This window comes from Capra hircus, chromosome 19 (genome assembly GCF_001704415.2).
Source record: "Capra hircus breed San Clemente chromosome 19, ASM170441v1, whole genome shotgun sequence".
Lineage (NCBI taxonomy): Eukaryota > Metazoa > Chordata > Mammalia > Artiodactyla > Bovidae > Capra > Capra hircus.
In genome coordinates this window covers 53,156,775-53,179,503 of record NC_030826.1, presented here as the reverse complement: position 1 = coordinate 53,179,503, position 22,729 = coordinate 53,156,775, and the positions used below count along the sequence as shown (strand labels likewise).

General features: G+C 46.2%; 2 protein-coding genes across 3 annotated transcripts; both read left to right on the top strand.

Moving 5' to 3' along the window:
• Positions 111–22,272, top strand: AFMID (arylformamidase). 2 transcript variants are annotated; one of them, XM_005694095.3, is made up of 11 exons: positions 111–188; positions 2,016–2,106; positions 13,842–13,946; positions 14,028–14,076; positions 15,467–15,552; positions 15,648–15,720; positions 15,908–16,005; positions 16,301–16,379; positions 16,488–16,629; positions 16,852–16,956; positions 21,097–22,272. In XM_005694095.3, the coding sequence occupies exons 1-11, from the start codon at positions 129–131 to the stop codon at positions 21,130–21,132; spliced, it is 924 nt and encodes a 307-aa protein (XP_005694152.2). In that variant the 5' UTR covers positions 111–128; the 3' UTR covers positions 21,133–22,272. The 2 variants fall into 2 exon arrangements, with proteins under 2 accessions (XP_005694152.2, XP_005694154.2); XM_005694097.3 differs by lacking the exon at positions 111–188 and adding an exon at positions 9,334–9,448 and having other exon boundaries at positions 2,024–2,106.
• Positions 10,360–11,766, top strand: LOC106503281 (60S ribosomal protein L10-like). The gene has a single exon (XM_013972539.2). It carries the CDS (start codon positions 10,917–10,919, stop codon positions 11,358–11,360), a length of 444 nt encoding a protein of 147 aa, XP_013827993.2. The 5' UTR covers positions 10,360–10,916; the 3' UTR covers positions 11,361–11,766.

Here is a 22,729-nt window from a genome sequence, read left to right as displayed (position 1 = left end):
GGGCCTGGTCTGTCACCAGAGAGGTGGGCGTAGCTCATCAGGGGCGGGGCCTGGTCGGAGCCCTGCCCACCTGCTATAAAAAGGCGGGGGCGCGCGCGCGCCTACGCGTCTGGTGGTACAAAGCCGGGATGGACGTCTCAGGCGGAAATCACAGGCACGAGGCTCCCTGGAAGAGGATGTCTAAAGAGGTAGGAGAATCACAGGGAGAGAGGCTGGGGCTGAGGAGTGTAGCTCAGACACTACATGAGAGTTGAGAGAGAAGTTTAGAATCATTCCTGTGGGGGCTGTTGGTACTGTGTAGCAGGTCCCCAAAGCTTTAGCACTGTGATTTATTTTACTTCTCTCCACAGACAGGCTTTTGCTAGCCTGATTTTAAGGGTAGAATATGGAAGCCCTGGCTATGTTAATATTTATAAACCCAGAGGAGGTTGGGGCCGAAGTTCCTAACCTTAATCTGAGGTTATGCAATGTGCAGAGAATGTGCCAGACCTGAAGGAAGCAGAAAGGCTGGTATTCCTGCAGGATGGTCGTGAGGGTTAGAAACCCCATGTGTGGGGCGCAGTTCTTGAGGCACTCCCTACTGTGTTCCCCCTTTGCCTGGCAAAGAAATAAAGCCACTCTTTCTCTCTCCTCCATTAGAAAAGAAAGAAACCACATATGCAAAGCAATCCTTATGGTTATCATTCAATTATAATTTCCTGACTCGTTTTCCTGCATTTTAAGCAGCAGTTCTTTCTCAGATCGTGGACACATCTAAGAATGTGATGACAGTTGTGGATACTGCCCCCAAGAAATTCCATCCTCTGTGTGTGTGCGTGTGTGTCTCTCAGTCTCTCTCTTGTCTTTCTCTTTCTCACACAAACCCCTACAATATGAGAGCACGCTCAGAACCCATTGCATTACCATTCTTATAAATAAGTAATAGCAATAAAGAGGATGATAGCAATCACAGAGTGTGCCAGGTATGGCTGGAAACATCCTATGGGCACGGATGGTACAGAGCGAAACACCACTGGCCAAGAGCCCTGTTCGGTGGGACGAGGAGGAAACCCACATCTGAATGGTTAGCTTTACTTCATTTACATGCCTTATAGCTTTCAGCCTCACCAGGAGTGCAGCCTAACCGGGCTGAAAGCTATAGGATATGTACATGAAGTGAAGTACTGTTGTTTTGCTCATTATACAGATGACTGAACTGACTGTAGGAAAGTTGCCCAGGGTAAAAGAGGCTGCAAGTGTTGGAGTTTGGATGGCACTCAGCACATCTGACTAGAGAGCCTAAGACCTTTCCATGAGGCCGCCCTGTCTTCAAATTTCCCAGTCCAGCCTTTGCCCATTTTTTGTTTTGTGGTTGTTGTTGTGTGTCTGAGTGCTTTCTCCAAAACCTTGTTCCTTATTACTTTCTGATTAAGTCTGAACGTTTTAGCTTGACATCCAAGACCCTCCACCTTCCAGCCCCCCTTCCTCTGTGTTTCAGCAATTGAGGCTGGTCAACATTTCCAATCATCTGACCTTTGATTCCTTTCTCTTCACCTCTGGGCCACTGATAGTGCTGTGACCTTTGGTCAGATTTATGTCCTGTCAGGGAAGATCAGCTTCACCTCACTTTCTCTGCAGCGACCACCCCAGCAATCTGGCTTCCTGTGATCTTAGCTGCTGTAGAAGTGGTGCCCATGGTGGCATTCACTGGGACACCTTAATGGGTCCTCATTTCCCTTTAAGGCTGTTCCTCTGGTTAAAAGCAAGGCCACTGCCCTCCCGGCAAGTGTCTGACAGCACTTGCAATCTTGTTTCTGTTGTATCTGAAACATCTAGTTAATTAGTGGGGGGAGAGTGGGGCCTGGGTTGCCAGGCTGGAGGCTGGAGGAGCTTGAAAGAAGCTGAGGGCATCTATGAGAGATATCAGGGAAGGGGCCACTCCAGGCAGAGAGGAGCATCCAGGCACGTGGAGGGGCACGGGCAGGGTCTGCATGGAGGTCAGAGGTCTTACGGAACCTCGTGTCTGTGTCCCGCAGGAGCTGGATAACCAGTACTCCCCCAGCAGATGGGTCGTCCGACTGGGAGCAGAGGAGGCCATGAGGACCTATTCACAGATAGGAGACGAAGGTACTGGGGGACCTCTCTGTGGCCGCTTTGGGTGGACTTTAGCATGTGGCAGTGGTTCAAGATGCTGGGGCAGGGAGGAGGAGCCTCATAGCCCCAGCCTCTCCAGACAGTTCCCAAAGTCCAGGCATCTCATCTGCTTGGAAGCCCTGGCTGCAGGACTGCCAGGGGGAGGGAGGCTCAGAGACTGTGCTCCACATCCCTGCCTGATCAGCCAACCAGCCAACTATGCCAACCAGCCAACCAGCCAGCTATGCCCAGGCCTTAAGGCTACAGTGGCCCAGGGAAGTAGAGTGAAAAAAGGAAGGTCTCCCACTCAGCTGCTGAAAGTGGAATGTTGTTGCTATTTACCAAATCAAAGAAGCTTTTTTTTTTTAAATGAAATCAGGGCTTGGGAATCTGTAAGCTACTGAAGTCTCAAGGTTGATTCCCATCCCAGTCCTGGGTCTCCAGAGTGTGTGCTGCCACCTTTTGAGCTGGGTCAAGCAGGCAGTTTCCACAGAGAATGTGTGGGTGAGGAAGCAGCCAGCCTCTCCTGCAAGTCAGAAAGTTGGAGGTTGGCAAATGCACTTTGTTCCAGCAGGCCAGATGGAGCTCCCAGGATTGATGTTCTCTACACCGAGATAACCCAGCTGGAGGGACAGGCTAGTGGGGGTTTATTCCAGCACATTTCAGCACCTTCCCTCTCCTGATAGAGCTGGAGCTGTATCCTGGGCTCTTCAGAGTTCCCTACCATGCTTAGCTCTGCACCAAATATGTCTCTATAGACTCAGTATTTATTTGAGTGCGCAGTGACACCTATGTGAGCAGGTAGCAAACCTGTTTGTCTACCATGATTGTCTTGAGGGAAAAAAAGAGCTGACCCTTTAGAGAAAGGGAGTCTCTCATAAGAAGCAAGGGCTAAGAAGAGACTCTGAGACTCCAAAGTAAGCCCTCGGAGACTGTGTTTAGCCATCCCTCCCGAGAAGCCCTGTGGACAGCTTTACGTTCACATCCCACCTCCCTTCCTGTTTTCGGTGCTCCAGCTGGCCTAGAGGTGCCCCCCGTGCATCTGCCCCATTGCATTGGTGAAGAAGGTGAGTGTGATGATGGGGCATTCAGGCCAGGGGAGTGAGAAGAGCCATGCATGCAAGGGGTGGAGCCTGTCTCTGTTGGAAATGTTGACATTTTGTTCATCATCGACTTCTTTGGCATAAATTTTGATTTTAAAAAATTTACTGTATTTACATATTATCTGTCTTTGTATTGGTCAGCTCAGGTTGCATAACAAAATGCCACGGGCTGGGTGGCTTAAACTATAGGAATCTCTTTCTCCCAGTGCTGGAGGCTGAGAAGTCCAAGGTCAAGGTGCCAGCTCATTTGGTCCCCTGGTGAGGGTCTCTTCTTGGCTTGCAGATAGACCTCTTCCCCCTGCATCCTCACATGGCAGAAAGAAGAGAAGGAAATGCTCACCTTTCTTCTTCTTATAAGGCCACTAATCCCACCACAAGGGCTCCATCCTCATGACGTCAGCTACACCTAATTACCTCCCAAAGGCACCACCACATTGTTGTCGTTGTTCAGTAGCTGACTCTTTGCGACTCTGTGGACTGTAGCCCACCAGGCTCCTGTATCCGTGGGATTTCCCAGGCAAGAATACTGGAGTGGGTTGCCATGCCCTCCTCCAGGGGATCTTCCCAACCCAGGGATGGAACCCAGGTCTCCCACATTGCAGGTGGGAAGCCCATCTGCTACCCTAGTCCCTCCTAAATCCACCTAGTCATTAGGCTGGTCATCTGAGTTTGCAAATTGTCATTATCCAGAGGAAAACAAAAAATCCCCATAGCTTTATGACAAAAAAAATGGCTTTGCAACTTGTAGCTGGATGGGTATTGAAATTAGGGTCCTGCCCTCCCATGGATTATCTTGCTGATAATACGCTTCAAAGAGATAGCTCCCAAGGACTTCTCTGGCAGTCCGATGGTTAAGACTTCATCCTCCAATTCTGGGGGTGCATGTGTGATCCCTGGTCAGGGAGCCCACATGCCTCACAGTCAAAAAACAGTATTGTAAAAAGTTCAATAAAAAGTTTAAAAATGGTCCACATCAGTAAAAACCCAAAGAGCTCCCAGGTCTTTGAGAAAAACATTCCTAAGTTGTAAAACTGGCAAGAGACTCATTTAGCTTTAAAAAATATTTACATGCATTCCCAAAGGGGTAGAGACAGGATTTATGATGATGTCTCCTAAAAATAAATTCTCCAAGAAAAGGGAGGGAGGTAAACTCTCTTTTCCTTTTTTGCACCAGGAAGAAGGACATTGTTTTTCTTTTGATCTACTCCATCCTAACATCTTCCACCAGTAACTTGCAGTGGGCACTGTTCTCTTCCAATGAGTAGGTCATGTTTATTCTCCCCTGGCCTCTCCCAGGCTAGGTGAACACGGGCAGAGGGAAGTTGGAAGAACTGTGTCCTCTACCAGTAGCTATTAAATTTGTTTAGTAAGACTCTCAGTAAAAATGTTTTAGAATCTGTGGCAACGGAAAGAGATTAGCGACATTGGGAGATGCAGGGTTTATTCAGCACCGGTGCGGGCTCAGCAGAGTCGCCTCCAGGGTCTGAGCTCCCGGGCTTTGTTCTGGATATCTTTTATATGGCGTGGGCTTCCGGGTCCTAGTGACTTTCCAGCCTATGCAGTTTGGTTGAAGCGGTAAGCAGGCCGGTTCACAGAAGTGGAAGCAGTGAGCATAGCAGTAAATTTCAGTTCAGTTCAGTTCAGTTGCTCAGTCGTGTCGACTCTTTGCAACCCCATGGACTGCAGCACGCCAGGCCTCCCTGTCCGTCACCAACTCCTGGAGTTCACTCACACTAAGGTCCATCGAGTCGGTGATGCCATCCAGCCATCTCATCCTCTGTCGTCCCCTTCTCCTCCTGCCCCCAATCCCTCCCAGCATCAGAGTCTTTTCCAATGAGTCAGCTCTTCGCATCAGGTGGCCAAAGTATTGGAGTTTCAGCTTCAGCATCAGTCCTTCCAAAGAACACCCAGGACTGATCTCCTTTAGAATGGACTGGTTGGATCTCCTTGCAGTCCAAGGGACTCTCAAGAGTCTTCTCCAACACCACAGTTCAAAAGCATCAATTCTTCGGTGCTCAACTTTCTTCACAGTCCAAATCTCACATCCATACATGACCACAGGAAAAACCATAGCCTTGACTAGACGGACCTTTGTTGGCAAAGTAATGTCCCTGCTTTTGAATATGCTATCTAGGTTGGTCATAACTTTTCTTCCAAGGAGTAAGCGTCTTTTAATTTCATGGCTACAATCACCATCTGCAGTGATTTTGGAGCCCCCCAAAATAAAGTCTGCCACTGTTTCCACTGTTTCCTCATCTGTTTCCCATGAAGTGATGGGACCAGATGCCATGATCTTAGTTTTCTAAATGTTGAACTTTAAGCCAACTTTTTCACTCTTTCACTTTCATCAGGAGGGTTTTTAGTTCCTCTCCACTTTCTGCCATAAGGGTGGTGTCATCTTCATATCTGAGGTTATTGCTATTTCTCCCAGCAATCTTGATTCCAGCTTGTGCTTCTTCCAGCCCCGCGTTTCTCATTGTACAAGAAACTAATCTCAAAAATACATTGCACAAGGAACTAAATAAGGTGCCTGTGTAACCAGGCTGGGGGCACATTTCCAAACTCCCTGTCCCTCAAGCCACGCCTCGCCTCAGGAGAGCCAATCACCAGCGATGTGGGTGGGGCCTCGTGATTGACAGCTTCTGCGGCTGACAGCCTCTCCGAGGGATCCTCCTGCCTTTTAAGGCTGAGTTGGCTCTTTTTCCTTTCCACCTGATAAAACCAAAGGAAAAAGACAAAGGCACACAAAATACAGGCCCATTTTTGTTTAACTGTGATAGGATACACATAACATAAAATGTACAATTTTAACCATTTTACAGTGTACAAGTCAGAAGTATTCAGTACATTCACGTTGTTGTACCACCATTTCCTCTGTCTGGTTCCAAAACATTTTTCATCACCCTGAAAGGACACCTCCCTACCCGTTAGGCAGGCCCTGGCAACAAATGACTGCTTTCTATCTCTGTGGATTTTCCTATTCTGGATGTTTCCTATAAATGGAATCCTACAAGATGTGATCTTTTGTGTCTGGCTGCTTTCGCTTAGCACAAGGTTTTGGAGGTCCGTCCTTGTTATAGCCTGCCCGGGCTTCATTCCTATTTATGGACGAATAATTTTCCGTCGTGTGGATGGACCACGTTTTGTTTATCCATTCATCCGCTGATGGACATTTGGGCTATTTCCCCCTTTTGGCGATTGTGAAAAGTGAGCATTCATGTACAAGTTGTTTGAAAGCCCAAATTTCTTAGCCCTAATTTCAATAGAAACAGCCATTCTGCCAAACTGCATATATTATTATACAAATGTTTGCAGACAGCTTTTTACTTAGTTCGTCATGGACCCGTAGCAAACACTATAAGGCACCCAGTGTTCACAGACCACATTGTAATAGCCCCGCCCTGCACTGAGGCTGGCCATTTTTAGGCAACAATTGTTTTCTGATTACAAAAGGAGCATTTGCTTACTGAAAAGGATTTTGGAAAATAAAACCATCAATAATTCTGCCACCCATTGTTCACATTGTAATGCGGTTCCTTCTAGTCTCTTTTTACTTTCTCCTGGAAGAAAGCGTTCTGTATTAATAGTGTGCAATCCTGGTTTGTTGTGGGGTTTTTGTGGGTTTTTTTTTTTGTTGTTTGGCTGAACTGCATGGCTTGCAGGATCTTAGTTACCTGACCGAGAATTGAACTCAGGGCCATGGCCGTGAAATCTACAAGTCCTAACCAATGGACCACAAGGTAGCTCCCTGCAATTTTTTTTTTTTTTTTTGATAGTAGAACAGTGTTAAAAATTCTTTCTAGAAGAGATAGAAAATACTATGTGTAAAGTAGATAAGAAACAAGGATATATTGTTGTATAGCAGAGGGAAATATAGCCATTATTTTGTAATAACTTTAAATGGACTATAATCTATAAAATGTGGAATCACTGTGTCCTACACCTGAAACTAATGTAATGTCAACAGTAGTTCAGTTTAAAAATTCTAACCCCAAATAATTGAAAATAAGTACTCAAATACATGTACACACATGTTCATAGCAGCATTATTCACAATTGCCAAAAGGTGGGAAAAGTCCAGATTCATCCTCAGATGAAAGGATAAACAAAGTGTGATATGTCCATGCAATGGAATTATTTTGGACACAAGAAAGGAATGAACTACTGATACATACTAGAACATGATGAACCCTGAAACACAGTGCTCACTGAAAGAAGCCAGGCACAAAAGGTCACATTTACATGTATGATCATTATTTTCATGTACGATTCCATTTATGCGAAGCATCCAGAACAGGGTAATCTGTAGAGACACAAAGCTGTGATTATAGGGGCTGCTTAATGGGTATTCTTCTGAGATGGAAAAAAAAAATGTTTTGTTGTTTAGTCGCTAAGTCATGTCTGACTCTTTGCGACCCCGTGGACTGTAGTCCACCAGGCTCCTCTGTCCGTAGGATTTCTCAGGCAAGAGTACTGGAAAGGGTTGCCATTTTCCTCCCCAGGGAATCTTCTGGACCCAGGATTGAGCTCGCATCTCCTGCATTGGCAGGCAGATTCTTTTACCACTGAGCCACCAGGGGACCCCTGGAAAAAAATGTTTAGGAACTAGATAGAGGTGATGGTTGCAAAACGCTGTGAACATGCTAAGTGCTGCTGAATCGTTCACTTTTTTCTTTTTAATAACACCATCAGTTTTGACTTGCTCACTTTAAAATGGTTGGGACTTCTTTGGCAGTCCAGTGGTTAAGATCACAGGCTTCCACTGCTGGGGCCTCAGTTTGATCCCCGGTTGAGGAACTAAGATCCCACGTGTGGAGAATCAGAAGGAAAGTTGCTTTTTCTCTGACTTTGAACTAAACATGACTGAACCCCAGAAACCCCCCTACCCCACAACCTCCCAGAGCTTCTCCAGCTTGTCCACTGGTCCTGCCAGATATTCCCTCCCTATTTGTGTTCACAGACAGACTTCAAAATCCTGTATTCGACTATTCATCCCTCCCTCCCACCCACCCCAGCCCACAGAAGCCACTGATCTTTTCACTGTTTCCATTGTTTTACTTCTCCCAGAATAGTTGGAATCACACAGTGTGTAGTCTTTTCAGATCTGGCTCATTTTTATAGAACGTGTTGCTACCTGACATTTATAAGTGCTTGTCCCCCTCTTTAAGGGGTAAGCCACACATGATTGGGATATTTTTTTTCCTATTTTATCACTGTAAAATTCCAAAATGGGCACAAGATCGCTGCTTATATAAATATTTGTTTTCTAAGTGAATTAAAAGACTGAGAGGGAATAGTTCTGAAGCTAGATGAGGGGACTTCCCTGATGGTCGTGTGGTTAAGGCGCCATGCTTCCAACGCAGGGGGCGCAGGTTCAATCCCTGGTCGGGGAACTAAGATCTCACATACTGTGTGACCAGGCCAAAAAAAAAAAAGAGTGTACAGAAAATAAATAAATAAAAATAGAGCATAACTTGAAAAAAAAAAAGAAGAAGGCTGGTGGACCCTAACCGCTTCTTAAATTGCTCCCACAGCACCTGATAAACCCTTGATCTTCAGCTTTCTGACACCATCCGATGGGTCTCCCTGCCCCACGCCTGCATTAGTCTCTAGGGATTCTGGCCCCTGCCTCTCCTAATTGCTCTCACACAGTGCTCAGTTGGGTCCTGAGACCTGCAGTTTCTCTCTGTCCGAGCTGTGACACTTTGGACTGTGAGCAATAGAAAATGAATTTTTGCTCTCTCAAAAAAGGAAGTTTGTAATTGGGCTTATCCTGGAGCGCCTTGTTGAAGCCCCTCTGTGTCCCGGCCTGTAGATGCAGTGCCTGGAGGGCTGGCAGTATTCAGGCCCTGGGGGAGACAGTGAGTCACCCTAGTCTCTGTCCCTGCACCCAGCTGCCTGCCATCAGCCCATCATGCCACCTCCTGGAGAGAGGCAGTTTCTCTTTGTCAGGCTCAGTTGGGTTTTTTAATAGCAGAGAGAGACTTTTTTTAATGGGTGACAACGAATCTTGACAGCTGCTTGGTTTTAATTGCTCTTCAACTTAGAGCATACGTTTCATTATCTTTTTCTTCGTTTTGGCACAACATAAATCTCCTGGGTCCACGTGTACTTCCAGAACTCTTGTGTTAATTAAATTGCTCCCCTTTGCTGAGCCTGCGGTATGAGGAGCTTGTCCAGAACAAACACCTTCACACCTGGAGGGAAGGTGGTTGGCAGACCTCTCAGGGAAGGTGAGCAGGGGAGCTCTGGGGCTTTTGGGAGGGAGTGTGGGGCTGTCATGGACTGAAAAATTCATGTGTTGAAGGGACTTCCCTGGAGGTCCAGTGGTTAAGACTCCAAGCTTCCACTGAAGGGGCATGGGTTCAACTCCTGGTTGGGGAACTAAGATATACTGCACAGCACAGCCAAAGAAAAGAAAAGGAGAAAAAACTGTCTTCTATTAGAATAATTACTTGGGATTTCCCTGGTGGTCCAGTGGTTAAGAATCTGCCTTCTGATACAGGCGACGCAGGTTCGCTCCCTGGTTGGAGAACTAAGGTCCCATGTGCTGAGGAGCAGCTAAGCCTGAGTGCTGGAACTGAGACCTGATGCAGCCAAATAAATAATAAATATTTAAAAATAATAATAATTATTATTAAAAAGCTCACTCGTTGAAGTCCTAGCTCCTAGTGGGGCTGTGTTTAGAGAGGGGGGCCTCTAAGGAAGAAAAAAGTTAAATGAGGTCGAAAGGATGGAGTCCTATTCCAGTAGGATTGTTTGAAGAGACACAGAGGGTTCGTCTCCCTAGAGAGAGGGAGAGCTGCTCCCAAACCCAAAGAGGCCACGGGAGCCCCCAGCCAGAAAGCCCTCTGCCATCCCAGGGAGGACCCTCACCAGACACCTCCCCTGCCGCCACCTTGATCCTCCCTTCCAGGGTCCAGAACTTTGAGAAATACATGTCTTGTTGTCGAAGCCCCTGGGTGTATGTGTGAGATTTTGTTAGGGCAGCCCCAGCAACTGACAGGAACCTCAGATCAATGGGATGTGATGCAGGTTATACCTGGCTCACACCTGCAGGGCTGCAGGGAGCCCTGGTGAAAACGGGGGAGAGGGGAGGGGGATCCAGGGTGGTCTCAGTGGGGGCGGGGAGAAAATTCAGGATTCAGGATAAACAGAGAGGGAACCGAGAGACTTTCCTGATGATCTGGTGAGGTTTGCTTTGGCCTAAAAACTGGCACGACCGGTTAAATAAATTAAGGTGCAGCCATAGGACGGAATAGCAAGTTACCTATTTATTAAAAAAGAAAGAAAAGAATGAGGAAGCTGTCTATGTACTGATTAGGAAAGCTCTCCAAGAAATATTAAGTGAAACAGGGAGAAATGCATTTCATACGCTGCCATTTGGATTTAGAAGAGAGAGATTCCATATCCATATTAATAATGACAGTCACCTTGTCAGGGGTATTTCATGGAAATGGCTGTTGTATCTTTTTTATAATTGGATTGTTTCTTCAAAAGAAAAAGTAATGGCATCTCACTTAATGCTCAGATAGCTCATAACTTTCACAGGTACCTGCCCGTCAACTTTTCAACACAGTTTACAAAATATGGTGACATTCTTAAAAGACAGTTCAAGTTAGGGCTTCCCTGGTGGTCCAGTGATTAAGAATCCGCCTCGCTGTTTCCCGTCGGCACCCCATTTAAGATCCTAGTCTCACCATGGGTTGCCGCCCCACCCGGTGTTACTGGTATTGTCAGAACACACTGAACCCAAAGTCTGACTTCTGCCAGGGTGTCCCTGATGCTAAGATCTGCATCTTTGACCTGGAACAGAAGAAGGCAAACGTGGATGGGTTCCCACTCTGTGCCCACACGGTGTCAGACAAGTGTGAGCAACTCTCCTCCAAAGCCCTGGAGGCTGCCCGGGTTTGTGCCAACAATTCCGTGGTGAAAACAGGGCAAAGATGGTCTTCACATCCAAGTGGGGTGCCACCCCTTCCGTGTCATCGGCATCAACAAGATGTGTCCATCCTCACCAAGCTGCAGAACAAGGAGCACGTGACTGAGGCCCTGCGCAGGGCCAAGTTCAAGTTCCCTGGCCACCAGAAGTGGGAATTTGCCAAGTTTAACTTGGATAAATTTGAAAACATGGAAGCAGAGTAACAGTTCATGCCGGATGGCTGTGGGGTCAGAGACATCCCTGATCCTGTTCCCTTGGACAAATGGTGGGCCCTGCACTCATGAGAGGCTTGGCGCTGTCTCTTCTTTACTCATGTCCACCAGTAAATCCTACTTTCACGTCAAAGCAGACAAACAAAAAAAGGATCCACCTTGCAATGCCGGGGACACCAGTTCGATCCCTGGTCCTGGAACATCCCACATGCCACGAAGCAACTAAACCCAAGGACCAAAACTACGTAGGCCACACACCGAAACTGCTGAAGCTCTTGCGTCTAGAGCCTGTGGTCTGCAACAAGAGAAGCCATGACCCGTGCAGCTCAGTGAAGGATCTAGAGATCCCTGCCGCATCTAGAGAAAGCCTGTGTGCAGCAATGAAGGCCCAGCACAGACAAAAATGAAACAAATAAAAAATATTTTTGAAAAATACATTTCAAATCACTATCATAAGTGCGATGCCAAATAAACAAATAAAAATAAATATTTAAAAACATATCACTAAAAAGCACCATAAAAATAAAAGGTTTATTGTCTTTGCTCTTATATTTAAAGCTATAGTCCATCTGGAACTGATCTGATATGGTATGAGATAGGGATCAAAAAAGGTTTTTTTTTTCCCATTCAGTTGACCCAACACTGTGTATTGGAATATTTATTCATTGCATAACTTGTGGGATCTTAGTTCCAGACCAGGGATTGAACGCGAGCTGTCCTCGGCAGTGAAAGCACAGAGTCCTAACCATTGGACTGCCGGGAATTCCCTACACAATTTTCTTTCAAGTGGTTTTGATGTAGCAGGTTCTGTTGTACAGAGGTGGGCAAAGCAAAGCCCTTGTTGTCACAGAGCTTATGGTCTAGTGAGGGTAACAGTAAATAAAAATACATGAAGGATGGATGTATGCTGAGGTCAAAAATAAAGGAGAGAAAGGGGCTATACCATAATGTATTTGGCCAGTTTTCTGTTGTAGGTCCCTTGGGCTGTGTCTAAAATGTTTCAGTGTCATAAATAGCATTAGTGTGAGCATCTTTAAAGCAAGTCTTTAAAAATATTTCTGATTACTTCCTTATAATAATGGATGGATAAGGTCTTATGCATCAAGGAATATGATTTTCTTGGGCTTTGGTACATATTTCCAAGTTGCCCCACAGGAAGAACTTATCAGTTTAAACTCCCCGGTACCCAAAGGTGGCGGGAGCTGAGCTGCCCGGGTTTCAGTCATGGAAGTGGGGCCTTTGGGGGACATTGAAAGTCCATGAACATAGAGAGTCCCTTCCTCTTCCTAAAAGTGGGGCCCAGCTGGCTGCTTGCCTCTCAAAAGCCAATAAAGAGGCCAGGTTGGTGGAAATGAAAATTTGCTTTATTTTGGATGCCAGCAACTCAGCAGGCGAGGGCGAGGCAGACACCTGTTCAAATGCTGACTTGCCCCCTGACAATCAGGGGGCAAGAGCTTTTATAGACGGAGGGAGAAACAGCACAGTCAGCTCTGACAGTCATCTTGAAATTGGTCACCAGTGGTCTGACCAGCATCGTCTTGATTGTTTTAGGTACAATTAATCTTCAGTTCCACAGTCGGTTTGTTTCCATTTCTCTGGGGCCAGTTCTCACAATTGTGGCAGATTGCATCGTGGGCTGTAGTCTGGTCATCCTGTGGTTAACTTTTTCCACATGGTGGGGGCTTTATCTATAAGACAGCTCACAGGATATGGCTCCGAATATAATCTATAGCCCTTGAGAAGGAACTAAAAGTCCTTGCCTGTGTTTTATGACATTATTATTATTATTATTGGGCCTTCTTTGACTGTTTTCCTTCGTTTCTGCATTTTCTCACTTCTCTGATTAAACTTATTCTTTGGCTAATGTTCCACAGACAAAAGGCAGGCAGATGACATGGGGCACAAGGACCATAGAGTCCTGCTCTGTTTCACTCCCACCTCTACGCCTTCGCCTTTGATATTTAATTTATTTACAGTCCCTTTCCTCCTTTCTCTCAACCCCAGTCCTAAGCCAGTTTTCACATCACTCTGACCTCTGCCATCATGGCACTCAGTTATATATTCATAGTGTTGTATTATCTGTTTCAAGTGATTTTATATCTTAGTTTCTAGAAGATTATTTTTTCAAATACTTGGACAAGTTTATCCTTCCAGGAGCATGTAGCCAAGGGTAGCACACACAATAAACATGTAATAGAGTCGAGGTAGAAATGGTGCCAGTCAACTGCCAGCTCACCAGAGACAGACATCAAAGATGGTGCTACCTCCACTCAGATGGGTCCGTCTGATGTCTTTTTAACTACACATCTGGGGGAATGCTTCAGACCCCAGGCCCAATTACCATATGGACTTGGGGAAACACTGACCGCTGGAGCCAACTGGTCAACCCAAAGGGGCTTTCAGCAAAATAATAATAGAACGTGCTGCCTCCTGAGGTTGTACTGACAGTGACTTGTCCATTTCCGGAGACAGTCACCAAGAGGGCCCGGGCCACGAGGAGGAGCCTGCTCGATGTTCCCTATGGAGCCGGAGAAGGAGAGAAATTGGACATCTACCTTCCTGAGGCAGTATCTGAAGGTAACCGGGGGCTGGTGGTTGCCCTCGGATCTCAGCTGGGAGCCCTGCCTTGGCCCACACGCCCTTTGTTTTGTCCTACAGTTATGCCTTTCCTGGTGTTTTTTCACGGAGGATACTGGCAGAGCGGAAGGTGAGTCAGGGGATGTGGATGAATGGAGAAAAGGGGAGATTCGTCTTTGCCTAGCCTCTTCCTTTCCTGGGACTGCTGCAACAACTTACTACAAACGTGGGGGCTTCCTGGGACAGAAATGTCTTCTCTCACAGTTCTGGAGGCCAGAAGTCTGAAATCAAGGTGTGGGCAGGGTCGCGCTCCCTCCAAAGGCTCCAGCTTCTGGGGGCTCCAAGCTTTTCTCACCTTGTGGCTGCGTCACTTCAAACTGAGTTTTCACCTTCACAGGGTCTTTGTGTGTCTGCATCTCCATCCTTCCTCTCATTTCTGTTACAACATCACCAGTTACTGGGTTTAGGGCCCATCCTAAATCCAGGATGATCCCATCTCAAGATTCTTAAGTATGTGTCTGACTCTTTGTGACCCTGTGGACTGTAGCCCACCAGGCTCCTCTGTTCATGGGGTTCTCCAGGCAAGAATACTGGAGTGGGATGCCATGCCCTTCCCCAGGGGATCTTCCTGACCCAGGGATTGAACCCACATCTCCTGAGTCTCCTTCATTGCAGGTGGAGTCTTTACCCACTGAACCACCTGGGAAGCCCATATCTGCATAGACCCTATTGCAAATCAGGTCATATTTACAGGTACAAGGGTTTAGGATTTGGACATATCTTTTGAGGAAGGACACTGTTGAACCCACTATATTCAGAGAAGAGCATGTTCACTCTACTCTCCAATCATGGAAAACCACAGTGACTAACCATCCCATTTTGCTCAGAACTGAGTGGTTTCCCAGGGGTTGGGGCCTTTAGCAGTAAAACAAAGAGAGTCCCAGGCCCCAGTGGGTACCCTAAGATAAGCAGAGGGGTATTTGAGACTTTCACAGACACTGTGGTTCCCTAGGATCATACTAAGGAGTTGCTTGTTACAGGATGTGCCGCTAAGTCACTTCAGTCATGTCCAACTCTGTGTGACCCCATAGATGGCAGCCCACCAGGCTTCCCCGTCCCTGGGATTCTCCAGGCAAGAACACTGGAGTGGGTTGCCATTTCTTTCTCCAATTATAGGATCTACTGCCCTTCAACCACAGCATTTTAATGCTCCATTTATTGCATTTTTACCCTTTGCCTTGTGAAGCTCCTTGCATGTCTGATCTCCTTCAATTCTCAAAAACAGCCTCCGAAGAGAAACAACATAATTATCTCAATTTTACAGAGGAAGAAACCGGGCTTAGAGGTTAAATATAGTCTCTAGGATGCCACAGCTAGCATGTGATGTGGTAAGGACAGAGCCTCACTTCTTCCCTTACCGCCCTGGGTCAGAGAAGGGCAGGGCTCTGGGTGGACCAGACACTGAAGCAGTCTAGTGGCCAAGTGGCCTCCAGTTGTTATGTCTTTGTCTCTTTCTGCAGTAAAGACACATCAGCCTTCATGGTCAACCCACTGACAGCACAGGGAGTGGCCGTGGTGATAGTGGCTTATGACATTGCCCCCAAAGGTAATGAGGGTGGTCTTGCAGGTACAAGGGCCATTGGGATTTGGAGGGGAGAGAGCCCCTGATGGAGCCTGACACAGCTCCTGCCTTCTGCACAGGCACCCTGGACCAGATGGTAGACCAGGTGACCCAGAGCATCGTGTTTGTCCAGAAGCAGTATCCAGGCAACCAGTGGGTATCACTGCAAATTTTCCTTTTGTCAGACTGGGTGGGAAGACAGTGGATTCACCTCCTTGGATGCAGCCCAGCCATCCCCTCTGGCTTTGAGCAGAAGGCAAATGGGGACCCCTTGATATGCTGGCCTGTTGCTTTGATTACACTGAAAGCAAACCCTGCTCTCTGCTCTGACCCACTGAAGGGGGATTTACCTGTGTGGACACTCTGCTGGGGCCCACCTCGCTGCCATGATGCTCCTGGCCGACTGGACCAAGCATGGAGTCATGCCCAACCTCAAAGGTTTCCACGGGGAATGAGTCTGACTAGGCAGCCTTCACCCTGCCCTGATGGGCCTGAGGGTCTATACCAGTTGCTCGAAATCTCAACAGCTGTGAGCGGCTTGACCTGGGGGCTTTGCACCCAGGGAGCAGGGCCTGCTTTGCTTCTTCTCTGCCCCTTCCCTTGTCTTGCCCCTCTGGCCCTGAAGGCAGGCTGGGCCCATCTTGCTCCATCCAGTGCTTACAAGAGGCCCAGTCTGGGTGGGGCCTTGGCCCCATCTGCAGCCTGGCTCAGTGACTGTTCTTTACCTTCACAGGCTTCTTCCTGCTGAGTGGGGTCTACGACCTGGAGCCCATCATGCACACCTCTGAGAATGCCCCCCTCCTCCCAACCCTGTAAGTCACTTGTCCCCTCATCCCCCTCAGCTGGCCTGCAGCCAGTGAGGAGGGACAGGGCTGCAGCAAAGGCTTTCCTCTGTCCTGACCTCACCTACCCCACACCAGGGAGGATGCTCAGAGGAACAGCCCGCTGTGGCACCTGGAGACAGCCCCCACCCAGCCCAGCTATCCAGCCTGCCGCATCTTGGTGACTGTGGGCCAACACGACAGCCCTGAATTCCACCGACAGTCCAGGGAGTTTTATCAGGTACCCCAAGCACCCCTCTTTTGGCTCAGTTGAGGGTTGAGGGTTGTCCCGTCTTATTATCTTCCTGTTTATTTCACCCAAATGGACCCTATGATACCAGTCATTTCTTTAACAAATACTCAGTAAGCACCTGGTAAGCAGGTGCGAGAGCCCTTCTCCACCTCCACTGCCCTCCCTGCCAACGGGCCTCATGTTTCCTCTTCCCTCATTTCTCTTACACAGACGTTGTGCCACGGAGGGTGGAAAGCCTCCTTTGAAGAGCTCCACGATATGGACCACTTTGAAATCCTTTGGAACCTAACCCAGGAAGACTACGTGCTCACCCAGGTAGGGTGCATCCCTTCACTGTGGACAGAATGTGTCTTGGCATAGCCCTTACACGTGAGTCAGGGTGGGCAGGCAGAGGGTACAGGGAGTCCCCTTGCTGGTTCTTTGGCATCCTGGCATCCAGGGGACCTGACAGTAAGGATGGAGGGCCACTCTTGCTTCCTGAACTTCACCTCCCTCTGAAACAGCCCCAGGTGATCTGCAGAGGCTGGTCCTGGGCACACCAATGAGATCTTCATGGGGCCAGGCAGGTATGAGAAGTATTAGCCTGCTTGTGTGTAAGCACAGACACAAGGCCAGCTCCATGGGGATAGGTTGGATGGATTTGACCACATGAATGTTTAGTACAAATTTAATGTGGTGAACCCTTTTAAAAGTGTAAGGATAATAATAAAAAAGTCTAAGGATAAAAAGGCACCCTTCTACACTGTTGATGGAATGTAAATTGGTGCAGCCACTATGGAGAACCGCATGGAGTTTCCTTAAAAAACTAAAATTAGAGTTACCATATGATCCAGCAATGCAGCAGTTCCGCTCCTGATTTATGTCCAGGACTGGAGTTTTTGTTTTGTCCAGAAAAGTCAAAACTCTAATTCAAAAAGATATATGCATCCCAATGTTCATAGCAGCACTATTTATAATCGCTTAAATGTCCACTCATAGATGAATGGATAAAGAAGATGTGTTTTATACAAAAACACACAAACACTGGAATTTTACTCAGCCATAAAAAAGAATGATATAATGCCTTTTGCAGCAATATAAATGGACCCAGAGATTATTATGCTAAGTGAGGTCAAAGACACATATCATATGATTTCACTTATATGTGGAATCTTAAAAAACAATACAGGTGAATTTATTTACAAGACCAAAATAACTCACAGACAAGAAAGCAAACTTAACAGGTACCAAAAGGGAAGGAGGGGGATAAATTAGGAATTTGGAATTAACAGACATGTAAAATAAACAGCAAGGACCTACTACTGTGTAGTAGAGGGAACTATGGCAGAGGGAACTATATTCAGTATTTTGTAATAATCTATAATGGAAAAGAACTTGAAAAAGAGTATATATACATATAACTTAATCACTTTGCTATATACCTGAAACATTGTAAATCACCTACATGTCAATTTTAAAAATTATTTTAAAAAGTCAAAGGCCAGATTGGGGAAAATATTTTCCATGCCAGAAAATATACAGTTACTGCTTTCTTTTCTTTTTCTCAGAAAGTGGGTACCTGATTAGCTTTACTTTTTTTTTAATATTTACTTTTTCCCTCCGGTTTTATTGAGTTAAAATTGACATACAGAGCTGTATAAGTTTAAGGTTACAGCATAATGATTTGACTTACAAACATCATGAAATGAACCATGATAGTTTTCGTGAACATCTACCATCTCATAGATGCAAAAGAAAAGAAAAAGAAAAATTTTCCCTTGTAATGAGAATTCTTAGGAATTATTCTGTTAACAACTTTCATATATAGCATACAGCAGTGTTAATTAAATTTATCACATTGTGCATCATATCCCTAGTGCTTATTTATCTTATAATTTATCTTACAACTGAAAGTTTGTACCTTTCACCACCTTCCTCCAATTCTCCCTCCCTCCAGCCCTGATTAGCTGATTAGTCCACAATAGGACTTTTATAGCATTCAGATTTTTGGTTTGGTTTTGTTTGGTTTGGCTGCTTTGGGATCTTAGTTCCCCAACCAGTGATTGAACCCTGGCCCTCCAAAGTGAAAGTCCAGAGTCCTAACCACTGGACTGCCAGAGAACACCCTATAACATTCAGTTTTAATTATCATAGTTATTATCCTTACCACACAAAGAGCACTTTCAAATCAGTTGCTGTTTAGTCGCCAAGTCATGTCCAGCTCTTTTGCAACCCCTTAAACTGTAGCCCACCAGGCTTCTCTGTCCGTGGGATTTCCCAGGCAAAGATACTGAAGTGGGTGGCCATTTTCCTTCTCCAGGAGATCTTCCCTACCCGGGGATCGAACCCATGTCTCCTGCATTAGCAGGTGGATTCTTTACCACTGAGCCACCAGGGAAGTCCTTCAAATCAATAAAATGGTTCTTTTTCTTTTTTTAACTGAAATTAGGTGATTTGCAATAGTATGTGTAACATAGTGATGCAATATTTTTATATAGCTTATTCTCCATTGAAAGTTATAAAATATTGGCTGTATTCCATGCAGTGTACAATATAACCTTGTAGCTTATTTATTTTATATATAGTAGTCTGTACTTCTTATTAAGTGTAATAAGAGCAGGTCTTATTCCTCTTTAAGAACAGAAATACATAGAAAAAATGGACAAAGAATTAGTGATAATTAAAAAATAAATATAGATGGCCAGTAGACATGGTGGAAGATTAAAATGCTCTATTGATCATTGGGCTTCCCTTGTGGCTCAGCTGGTAAAGAATCCACCTGCAAAGCAGGAGACCTGGGTTCAATCCCTGGGGTGGAAAGATCCCCTGGAGAAGGGAAAGGCTACCCACTCCAGTATTCTAGCCTGGAGAATTCCATGGACTGTATAGTCCATGGGGTTGCAAAGAGTCGGACACGACTGAGCGGCTTTCACTTTCACTTCACATTGATCATAAAAATGTGACTGAAAACGAGTCCTCTCCCACCTCTCGATGGAAATGTTCTAGTATAATTATGTCCAGTGCTGACGAGAATGTGGTGAAGTGGGGGAGGCTTCCTTGGTCCTTCTGGTGGAAACACGTCAACTTGATGTTTCTAGGGTACAGCTTGGCAAAACGGATGCAAGTCTGCTGACCCAATAATTCTGATGCTTGGAATTTGTTTTCAGGATAATCAGAGAAACACTGAAAGATAGTCTCTACAGCTTTATTAATGTTCAAAACTTGGAAACAACCTAAATATCTAATGAGGTTAAATTCTGATATAATCAGGTAATAGATTGAAGTTTGTGAAAACTTCTTAGGATATGTTAAGTTGATTCAAAAGTAAGAGCGAAAACACAAAAAATAACTAACCTAGCATCTCCCTAGTTTTATGATATGAGAGGCATGATGTATATGCATCCAAAAAAAAAACCATTTACCAGTGGTATTGCAAGTGCTTTAAAAAATAAAAAATCCATTTCCATATTTTCTACCGTGAACATGTGTTACTTTTTAAAATCAATACTCCTTGTTTAATTAATTTAATTTATTTATTTGGCCATGCTATGTAGCATGTGGAATCTTAGTTCCCCAGCCAGCGATCAAACACCATGCTCCCTGCGTTGGAAGCATGGAGTCTGAGCCACTGGACCACCAGGGACACATCTCTTGTATTACTCTTTTAACTGAGGGAAAAAACAAGCATTCATAAATGTGTACACATATGTGCTTGGTTGGGTCTGACCAGGGGATCTTCCAAACCCAGGGATCCAACACGCATCGCCTGCATTGGCAGGCGGGTTCTTTAACACTGAGCCACCTTAGCCATAAATGACATCTGTTTTTAAAAAACCTAGTAAATATTTTAGATTTGGGAAGCCATATGGTCTCTGACAAAACTACCCAACTCTTGCCATTGCTACTCAAAAGCTGCCTCGTGGGCTTCCCTGGTGGCTCAGTGGTAGGGAATCTGCCTGCCCAATGCAGGAGACATAGGAGATCCAGGTTGGATCCCTGGATTGGGAAGATCCCCTGGAGGAGGAAATGCCAACCCGCTCTAGTATTCTTGACTGAGGAATCCCATGGAGGAGCCTGGCGGGCTACAGTCCACGGGGTTGCAAAGAGTCAGACACAACTGAAGCGACTTAGCACGCACGTGCTCCAATAAAACTATTTATGGATGCAGAAATATGAGTGTTCTGTAATTTTTACATGTCACAAAAAATATCCTTGTTTCAATTCTTTTCCCCAACCGTTTAAAAACGTCAAGCCATTCTTATCTCATGGTTCATACAGAAGCAGGCAGCAAGCCGGAGGGAGGTGTATGTTTGGTTCATGGAAACATTTCAAATGAGAGATGGAAAGGAGCTCATTTAAGTTACATTTCTGTGACCGCAAAGGCAGCCTGTTTCTTTAATCAAATTCCTTCCCGAGAGATCCTCCCAAGAGCCTCTCCAACTCCAGAGCTATTGTATTTTTTCCTTCCTGCTGCAGATTATTTTGAAAACGATCTTCCAGGAGTCCCGATGATACCTGAACCCTGCCACCACCAGCATGTATCCCGACCGGGAAGCTTCTCCAGGACCCCCACTGCTTCCCTCTCCCGCTGGCCTCAGCTCTACCCGAGCCCAGGAGTGCCTCTGTTCACTCGCCCCACCCCACCCCCACCCCCACCGCCAGAATCCATTCTTCAAGCTGCTCTGAACCTGAGTACAAATCTCCATGGCCCTCCTCCCGCCTGGATCAAGCGGGCTCCAGGGAAGGTCTGGCCCAGGTCCATGTGTGTCGCCCAGAGCCACCCCTCTGGCTGAGAAGGTAAAGCAGAAATGACAGCTTGCAACCAACATAAAGAGAAAGAGCTCTCTGAACCAGTTTTTGCTCCTTTTTTTGTTTTTGTTTTGCCAAACCACACCGCATGTGGGATCTCAGTCCCCATACCAGGGATTGAATCACAAAAGCCCCGCACTGGGAGTGTGGAGTCTTAACCACTGGACTGCCCAGTGGTTAAGGGAAGTCCCTGTCCCTTTTTTTTTTTTTTGCTCCACTTTTTCATGTCTGCTCGGTCTTGGGCTCCACCTGACGTCTGGCTTCATCCCAGAAAGCCCTGGGATGTTATCTTTGGGACTGACACTTTGGCCAGATTAGCCCTGGTGGCTGAGTGGTAAAGAATCTGCCTGCCAATGCAGGAGACATGGGCTTGATCCCTGATCCAGGAAGATCCCACACGCTGTGGAAAAGCTAAGCCCGTGCGCCACAGCCATCGAGCCTGTGCTGGGGAGCCCGGGAGCCAGAGCTACTGAGCTCATGTGCCACAGCCACTGAAGCCTGCACAGCGTAGCCTGCGCTCCACGGGAGAGGCCCCTGCAGTGAGAGGCCCTCATGCCACCGCTGGAGAGTAGCCCCTGCTTTCCACCACTAGAGAAAGGCCCACACTGCAGTGAAGACCCAGCAGAGCCAAAAATAAGTAAATAAATAAAATAGAAACCCAAATAAGCTACAAGGATTTGTTGCACAGCACAGGGAAAATAGCCGGTATAACAACTATATATGGAGTATAATGTTTAAAAATTGTAAATGACTATGTTTGTATACATGAAAGTTAATGTATATAATATTGTAAATCAGCCATGCCTCAAGAAAATCTCAATAAATGGCTCAGATTAAAATATATATACATATGTGTGTATATGAGTGTGTTATGTGTGTGTGTGTTATAGAGAGAGAGAAAAGAGAGTGAGAATGATAATACACATCGGCAAAATGTAAACAGTATCCGAGTAAAGGGTACATGATTATTCCGTGTACTATGAGCTCAGTAGCTGTGGCTCCCGGGCTCCAGAGCACAGGCTCGATGGCTATGGTGCACAGGCTTAGCTTTTCCACGTCACGTGGGATCTTCCTGGATCAGGGATCAAGCCCATGTCTCCTGCGTTGGCAGGCAGATTCTTTACCACTGAGCCACCAAGGCTAACCTGGCCAAAGTGTTAGTCCCAAAGATAACATCCCAGGGCTTCACCAAAAAGTGGAATTTCCCCTGGTGGTCCAGTGGCTCAGACTCCACACTCCCAGTGCAAGGGGCCCAGGTTCAATCCTTGGTCAGGGAACTAGATCCTAAAGACAAAACTGA